General features: G+C 43.9%; 1 protein-coding gene across 1 annotated transcript; it reads right to left on the reverse strand.

The window, feature by feature from the left end:
• Positions 1-2,016: 2,016 nt before the first annotated feature.
• Positions 2,017-8,494, reverse strand: KCNJ16 (potassium inwardly rectifying channel subfamily J member 16). The gene has a single exon (XM_008693691.2). It carries the CDS (start codon positions 8,390-8,392, stop codon positions 7,136-7,138), a length of 1,257 nt encoding a protein of 418 aa, XP_008691913.1. The 5' UTR covers positions 8,393-8,494; the 3' UTR covers positions 2,017-7,135.
• Between the last annotated feature and the right edge of the window lie 343 nt (positions 8,495-8,837).

Here is an 8,837-nt window from a genome sequence, read left to right on the forward strand (position 1 = left end):
TTGGCAATTAACACAGGAGAGTATCCTGTAGGGTCTGCAGTCTGATTGCTCCTTGGGTTGGTGCTATTCACAAAGCTTTCTCTGTAGATGAGCAGAGTAGTATTTTTATTCTCAAAGCACCATTTTACTCCATCTGATGCCTCACACAATGGAGAGGAAGTGTGGTTTACATAATGCAAAGTGGTTTTGGTAAGACAGGACGCATGCCATTTACGTTTGGATGGGAATAATTTATATTGCTTCTACGAAATGCTGCTTTTAATATCTTTTGTTCCTTTTTTCTTCTTTTTTTCGGGTGGAGGCGGGGGCTTAAGTCAATGTCAAGAGTCAAGGAATGTAAATTAATCGACAAAACACTAAAAAAGAAGAGTTTGCCTCTGGCCACGATAGCTTGTACTTATTAGCACTCATTACGGGCCAGCTACTGTTGTGAGCATTTCACAAAACTTACTGCATTTCATCCTTGCAACCACTATGAGCTGGGGTCTGTTACTTCCCTCGCGTCACAGCTGAGAAAACTGGGGCACAGAGAGATGAAGTGAATTCCCCAAAGTCACACAGCAAGAACAGAGTAGAAATGAAAATCTAAACCTAGGCATTCTGGTTGTTAAGCTTGCACATGGATGACAGCTTACTACAGCCAGAAACACTCTAGGGTAAGGGGACTAAGAATCAGAAATGCTACCCAGGTTGTTCCAAGTCACGCAGTTAATAAGATGACCGAATGCTGGCAGCTCAGGTCTATAGAACGCTCTCAGGTTGGCCCCCTTTCCTTGTAGGTCCCGCCTCAAACACCACAGTGTCCCTTTAATGGATGAAAAATCCCACTCCACGTTGTGTTTGTTTATTTCCTAAGGCCAGCCCTGCCAGAGGACTAAAGGTTCCTGCTTCCCAGGGAAAAGCCTGGTGACAGTGGCTTAGTGCACGGGGGCCGCAGGCCCCACTGTGCATTCCCACTGCCCTGGAAAGGGGGTGGCGGGGAGCCTTTTTTAAGGCAATCATTTTTGTTTACATCTTGGAGAAGATTATCCTCACTCATCCTGGCTCTTACGGGCTGTGTCCCACATTTTTTTTTCCTTGCTCACTCTCCAGTCTCCCTAAATAATCAATGACCAATTAACAGTTCAGTTCAGAAGAAACACTTTTGAAAATAATGAGCTTTTATTTGACAAAGGGTCTTGAAATGATGGCTTTTCCCTTTCATGATTACCGAATGAAAATAGCTCACTCCCCCTGGGGGTGGGGGATTGGGATAGGCCAGCGATGGGTATTAAGGAGGGCACGTATTGCATGGTGCACTGGGTGTTATATGCAAGTAATGAATCATGGAACACTACATCAAAAACTAGGGATGTACTGTATGGTGACTAACATAACATAAAAAAAATTATTATTAAAAAAAAAAAAAGAAAAGAAAATAGCTCACTCCAGGCCTCATCAGAGCTGCTCATCCTCTATTCAAAATAGCCCTGGGCATTGATGGTTTTGTTTTCTTCCTCTGCTGCCTCTCCGGCTGTGTCTCTGTGGGCAGATAACCTCTCTAATGTTGGAGGTTTCCTCATTCGTAAAATAGAATCTGATTAAATGAACTAATACCTCTTTGACGTCCAAAAAGTCTTTGGTTCTGGAATTGGCAGCTGGTAGAGGCTAGCGCAGTCTTTAACCTCTCCCCAAAATCTAGCCTCCCTTTCCCATGCAAACGGGTATCAGAAACAATCAACAAGGGGCGCCTGGGTGGCACAGCGGTTAAGCGTCTGCCTTCGGCTCAGGGCGTGATCCCAGCGTTATGGGATCGAGCCCCACATCAGGCTCCTCTGCTATGAGCCTGCTTCTTCCTCTCCCACTCCCCCTGCTTGTGTTCCCTCTCTCGCTGGCTGTCTCTATCTCTGTCGAATGAATAAATAAAATCTTTAAAAAAAAGAAAAAAAAAAAGAAACAATCAACAAGTAGCAGGATAAATAATTGATCTCCAGTATGTGCTTCTAATTCAAATATAGAGCCTTCTTTACCCATGGTGCACAGCGCCTGTGACCGATGAGTGTTATGTGGAAATTTGTCCGTTTCTGATAACTTACTGTGAAGAAGTTTTCACAGGGTCTAAACCTCTTGGGGCTCTTTCTCTGTCTCAAGTTCAAGTTACTTAGATAGTGATTAAGGATGTTTTATAGGCCCTTGCGGTAAATGATAGCATAGAGAAAAAGCATTCCTTGGCCATGTAATTTAGCAGGACTTAATCTGTTTGGGTTTTCATCCACTGGGCTTGTTGAAAACTTGAAATGATTAACCTGTTTCTCTGCAGCCCGTAGAGGTTCCAAAGTTCGCATCAAGGGCCTGAGCTCAGTGATTACCCAGCTCAGGTTGCCTTTTTTCTTTAGAGGATCCTTCATCTCAGTCCAGCTGCTTTTTTCTTGGATCGACACTAGATACAATATTCTTTCACTTTGCAGTATTTACAAAATAGCATAAATCAATGAGACCAAACAGCAAAAGGCAGTCGTTTATTTAACTTAGTTTATTTAAAAATTTTCCCTGCTCCGCATTCAGCAACTAAGAATCTATTGAACTTCAAACCCCCAGCCATGTCAGCTCAAATCTCCAGACGCTGTACAGAAGATCCCAAACCACAGGCGTGGCCACTCCCGAGGAAAGGAGCCCAGGGTGACCTGATGGGGCTGATGGGGCTGGCCCTCGGCCAAATGTCATCACCCAGCCACACAGTCCTAAGAGGACTGTGCTAAGTCGCTTTGGAAAAGTAGGCTCCGTGCAAGAGGAACTTGCGAATCCCCTTGGTCCTAAGGGTTTTCTTACTGAAGAAAAGTTCCAAAACAGGGCAGATGGGTGATGGTTTCCCGGCAACACTCTGATTTTGCCTTTTCAGGAAAACGGAGGCCTGGGCTGCTCTCTGCCCACAGATTCATTGGACCGGAGTCTCAGCTACGAGCTTTCATTTTCAAAGACCTCCTATCCCGGAGAAACTTCTGCAGACATTTGCCACGCGCCTCCCTCGTGCCTCATCGATCTGTTTCTGTGTCTGTGTCATCAGCCCTCCTCGCCTGCTGTATGTGGCACCCAAAGCTCTTTCTCTCCGGAATGTAGGTCAGGCTGCTTATTTAAAAATGAAAGTGAGAGAGCCAGAGAGGCCACGCCAACTTTGGAATTGAGGGAGGGGTTTGTGATTTATAGGGAACCCGAGGGTGGATAGGTGTGCTTTCTGGGAGTCCACAGTGGAAGCTTCCTTTAAGAAAAAAAAAAAAAAGAAGAAGAAGGGCTTACACACATGCCTTGCAGAACACTCAATACAGAAGAATCAATGCTTGTAATGAATGCAACTCATAGAATATTCTAAACCAAGTAGAATTTGGTGCCTCATTATTTAGGCCTAGAGAATCGACTTCGCACACCTCCTGGCCGAGTCAAAGTCGCTCAAGTCCCCTTGAATACGTGGATGCAGTTGGGTCTCCCCGGGGGGCTGAGCAGAGTATTAGCAGAGTTTTGCTTTTTTTCCCCCCCAAGCTGCACAGTACTTGCTTGCCTGAGTTTGCCTGAGTCTCCGTGGGTTTCGGTTACTTGCCCTAGTGAAAGTCCTGTTGATGTCATTCCGGGGGAGGGGAAGGAAGGAGATAAAGGGCAGCCCCACAGCAGGCCTGGTCAGTCTTCTTATCGAGGTCACTCAGCCATCCGTGTCTCAGAGGGATTTCCAGGCCCAAAGTAATTCTTTCGTGTTTGTTTTACAATATAGTGGCATTTCCTCAAGTCCCCAGAAAATATGTGCTTTCCACAGAGACCAACCCCGTCCAACGTCAAGTACAAGTACAAGCTGGACCCAACTGGGCACCTCCCTTTCTCTCCTTACCACTCGCTGTTTGGTGGGAAATCATTTCTTTTCACTCATGCAGAAGAAGTCCGGAGATATGCCATGTGGGGCTGCCCTCTTTCCTACTTTTCTGACCTCCCTTGTAAGGGGCATCCTCGATTGCCCCTCTCTCTGGACCTTCAGCTACAGAGTCTGAGTTATAAAGCAGAAGGATGCATGTAGTGAGTCAAGGGGCATATGCTGGCTAACTCAGACCCAGGGAAGGGGCTTTCTTAAAGGTCACATCCAGAGAGCTCTGCTGTCATCTCATGGGCCAGATCCATGCCACTTAAGTGACCCCCCCCCACCTGCCACCCCCTAGCTGCAAGGGAGACTGAGAGGCTTGGTTGTGTGTGTGTGTGTGTGTGTGTGTGTATACATATATATATTTTTTTTATGGCACAGTGTTGTCCCCCTTGGGAATTGGCTAGTTAGGATGAAGCAAAGAATAAGATAATTGATGATACGGAAATTAAAAATATCCACCCCACTGTTTTGTTGTGGGAACAAAGTGTATGTGTGCAAAGCACCCAAGGGTGCTTGATGAACCAGGGGTACCTGAAATAGCATTTCCTCCTCTCTCCTGGCGCTCCCTCCCTCTTCGAGGGCCCAGTTCACAGGCAGAGCGAGCACACAGTGGAGAATGCCTTGATGCCACAATGTGTTTCCCATCTAATTAGGTCCACTGAATAATTTCATCTTTAGGGAGAAAAATAGCTGCCACCAGGGGAAAAAAAAATATTCGGCCTCCTTCTCATCACGGACTGAGCGTTTGAAACTAGAAATATTTTGCGGGGAGCCTTCTTGCAGAGCTTACAGAAACACAACTGTTAATTCAGATATAGCTGTTCTCCAAGCTGTTAAAAACCCATAAAAATGCTTTATAATTCTGCCTACGTTCTAATTCTGTGAGGCAGCAATCTCATTTTTGGGTGCCCTGTACCCCATGCTGGCCACGTCGACAAGCGTTCACACTAACCTGAAATATAGGCAAATGCGCACAATTTCTGCATGATTTTAAGATCTTTATTATTAAGTAACTCATCGGGGGTGTGAAAGTGTGTTATAACTATGAACAGAAAATTAGAGATAAATGTGACATGGGAACGCGGATTTTACATTCTACTTGGGGTAAGAGGATTTGCTGGTGGAAGCACATAGCTCAGGGAAATGTAATTATTGGACATTGACGCTTCTATTCTGATACCAACAAAACCAGAATCACGGATTGGCAGAGTCCAGGAAGCAAAGCAAAGTGAAATGAAACTCGATGTGTGTGAAACAAACTTAGAAAGTCGGGGGAAGGGCATTTGGGTTTGTTGTAGTGTGGTTGATTTCTACTCAGTAGACTGTGGTACTCTAATTGAGCTGAGGAATGGCCACTACAAAGTCCCAATCTACAACGCATGTGTAATTTTAAAAGTGGGTTTTGCATTTCTGAAGCAAGACAGAAAAAAACATTGCATTCTTTAGATCTCCGATATTAAGCTTCAGGACAGTTTTACAACCTGGGATCTTGAACAAATCTCTTATTCATAAAACAACAGGAATAAAAGATTTGCCCATGTGCATTTAAAAAAGTAACCTCATTGCTCATAGTCAAAAGAAGGAAAGAGGGAAAAGAAGGAAGGGAGGATGGAAAAAGAAAAAAGAAGAAAAACGAAAGAATAACACTTTGCATCCCTACATATTTTACTTTGATTGGTAATCGCTAACTCTATGATTCAGTTCAATTTACTTGTAAGCTTTAATTTAAATGGGGGGGGAGCTTTTCCAGAAACAGGAAAAACGATTTGTGTGTACATGTATTTAAATAAAATAAACAAAGGAAAAACTGTGGCATATACTTATTGCCAGCTCAGCAATGATGTAAAAAAAAAAAAAAAAAAAAAAAAAAAAAAGAAAAAGAAAAAAAGAAAGCGAGTAAAGAAACACATAATTCTGAGTGAAGCTAATAATTGTTCAATTTATAAAGCTGAAAGTGACTTTACTCATAGGGAATTGGGCTTAAAGTAATCATGATTAACATCTTTTAACACAGAAATAGAGCATACAAATTTACTTCTTAAAATTTAAGCAATTCTATAACACTTAGCTTATCTGTTTAATAATGTGCCTAAAAATCACCTGCATTATATTGCACAAAATTTTCCATTTAAATGATCGTTCCAAGTTAATGGGAGAGTTGCTGAAAATCTAGAATTCAAGTCATTCATGTCTTGCAAAGTGACCAAGACTGGAAACATACATAACTGCTTTTGGGCACAAAGCAATGCCTTTCCCCTTGCTGAGCCCTCCAGGTCTCCCCGCTCCTCAAAAAAAGTAGTTTCACCCCTTACGGAGCCAGCAAACAGCTGCAGTCTTTCAGGACACAGCACGGGGTCTTCTCCCCAGCAGTCTGAGAATGGTTCCCACCGCCCTCTATTCCCTCGTCCCATCTCTGCGATCCTATTTCTTCAAGTTGCCTTTGGAGAAGATGGGGGGTGGGCAGAGGAAGCCCCCTTGCCCGAGAAACTAGAAAGTCACTGTTGGCTTATTGTTGTGCTTCCATCTAAAGCCGTTTGCTGCAGTCCCTCAGGGCATTTGAGAGAGAAATACTGCTCTGAATAAGGTCAACTTCTCTTCTGCCTTAGGAGTTAGAAACAAAACCAAAAACCAACAAAACCAGCTTCTAGCACTCATTGGTCATTAACCTGAGCAAGCAGCGGCGTGTCTATTTCTTAGTCTCTACCTCTTTCCGCCAATACCAAGACACCAGGGGGGCAAGCATCGAACCTGCCAGGTGAGTTCAGTTAAACGTCTCAATGTGACAATCTACTGGACGTCTAGCTAGCGTATCTTGGTTAGAAAGACATGACGTTTTTCTAGGTGACTACTGTCAATGTTGATACATGTAAAAATTTGTTATTCATGCTGGCTGCCTACCTTCCTACTTTGATTTATGCCAATATCCTCCCTTCGTTCCTGATCACCCAATACGACACCTCCAATTGAAGATGCAAGTGTGTGATATAAGAGGAGATGAAATTTAAATTAATCCATTAGGCTCTTAATAGCCTCCCTAATACCAAATTTGCTAACACACACACAAAAGTTTAAACCATGGGATACTGTGAAAATTTTAGATGATCTTTCACCAGACTGAACCAGCTCTTCTTCTCCCCCATCACCATCGAACATAACTGTACCATTCCTTAAAAGCCCTGCTTGTAACTACTTGCCTTAAGGGGACTGGCTACAGAGTCAAACGATTGAGGGATGGCCTGGTCATCACAATTTGAACTACATTTGGGATTCTACAGAGATTCTGTTTAAAGTCAAGACAGCTTTCTGATAAGGTGCTTCCTTACACTCGTCCGTGGCGGAGGTGGTGGTCTCCTCGGGGTTTTCACATCTGCTCACAATGGCCACTGCACTAAACGACCTTCTTCTGACCGGAGTGTCTGACGGGCCAGATCCTCGGGCTGGAGGCGCTTTGTCCATGTGGAGCTGCTGGTCTTTCCAGTCCAGTTGTTTGGCACTGCAAAACGGTGCGTAGACCTCAACGCTCCCCTCAAACTGTAAGCAGTTCACTTTGTAGTACTTTCTCTTAACTTCCAGGACATCATTAAACCTATGGCCCCAGAGAATTTCTCGGGGAACGTAGGAACTTCTGGATTGGTGGGACGTGCCCGTGGAATCCCCAGTATAGATAAATGTCACCAAAATCTCAAAGTTATCTTTAGCCACTGCTTTTCGATCAAGGGCATACAGAGGGCTCTCGTGGTCAATTTCATGAACAATGGTTACTGGTGTGACAAGGATGATCTGGTCATTGACCAACTTTAGGTCTTTGAACGCCATCGTCATCCGCCCTTCGCTGTCTTCTGTGTAGCGGAGAAGCTGGGCTCTCACTGTGCCTTCTACCACATGGTTTGGCCGGAAATCACCGATGCGCCACATGAGGCAAAGCTTCCCATCTCTCATGCCGATGAGGGCAAAATAGCTAAACCGAATGGTTTGGGCTCTCTTTCGAGCAGTTGCCATTTTGGCCAAGGCAGCGCCAATGATGAAGGTGTTTATGATGCAGCTCAGGATGGACTGAAGGATCACCACGAGCACTGCCATGGAACATTCTTCGGTGACACAGCGGTAACCATAACCTATGGTGGTCTGGGTCTCAAGGGAGAATAAAAACGCTCCTGTAAAGGAATGGACGTTGTCAACACAAGGTGTGATGTCCGGATCATTTAACAGATCGCCGTGATGAAAGGCAATTAGCCAAAAGATGGAGCCAAATATCAGCCAGGAGAGAATATAAGATAAAGAAAATATCACAAACATATGACGCCACTTGGTATCTACAAGAGTAGTGAAAATGTCAACCACATAGCTCCCCCATTCTCCAAAAATGTGCTTGAAGTACACGTTGCAGCTACCATCTTTGTGGAGAAGACGTCTTCTGGCTCTTCTCTTCTCAGCTAGGATGTGCTCCGGGGGGTAGCCCGGGTATTTGGGGTCCACGTTTACGATCGGATAGCTGCTGCCGAAGTAGCTCATTCTGTCCTCTGTCCTTCAGGCATCCAGGTGGATTTTCTACTAGTAATAGTTCTGTTGCTCTTTGTTGATTTCAGTTTTCAGTTAAAACCTGAAAAAAAAAAAGAAAAGAAAATTAAATACGCCTTAGCTTTAGCTTTTAATTTCCATCTTTATAGCAATTTGCCAAATTTGAAGCAATTTTATGCCATCTGAAATGGCGAAGACTTCATTTGAACGACAGAGACATTCAGTATTGATTACTCATTTCGGTTTAGAATTCAACTCCGTCATTATAGGAACAAAATATGCAATTAGAGAAAATAACATTTTTATATATGCAAAAGCCTTGGGTAAACACTATGATTATCCCAAATGAAGCCTCACTACCTTTCCTGACCTGACATAAACAAAAGTCTTAATTTTATAGACTCTTCTGGCATGAGGGCGCTTGGAACACAAAGCAATC

The sequence above is a fragment of the Ursus maritimus genome, unplaced genomic scaffold (assembly GCF_017311325.1).
Source record: "Ursus maritimus isolate PB19 unplaced genomic scaffold, ASM1731132v1 scaffold_24, whole genome shotgun sequence".
In the NCBI taxonomy this organism is placed as follows: Eukaryota; Metazoa; Chordata; class Mammalia; order Carnivora; family Ursidae; genus Ursus; species Ursus maritimus.

Coding starts and splice junctions, on each gene's coding strand:
- KCNJ16 (XM_008693691.2), bottom strand. CDS start 8,392: ATGAGCTACTTCGGCAGCAGCTATCCGATCGTAAACGTGGACCCCAAA.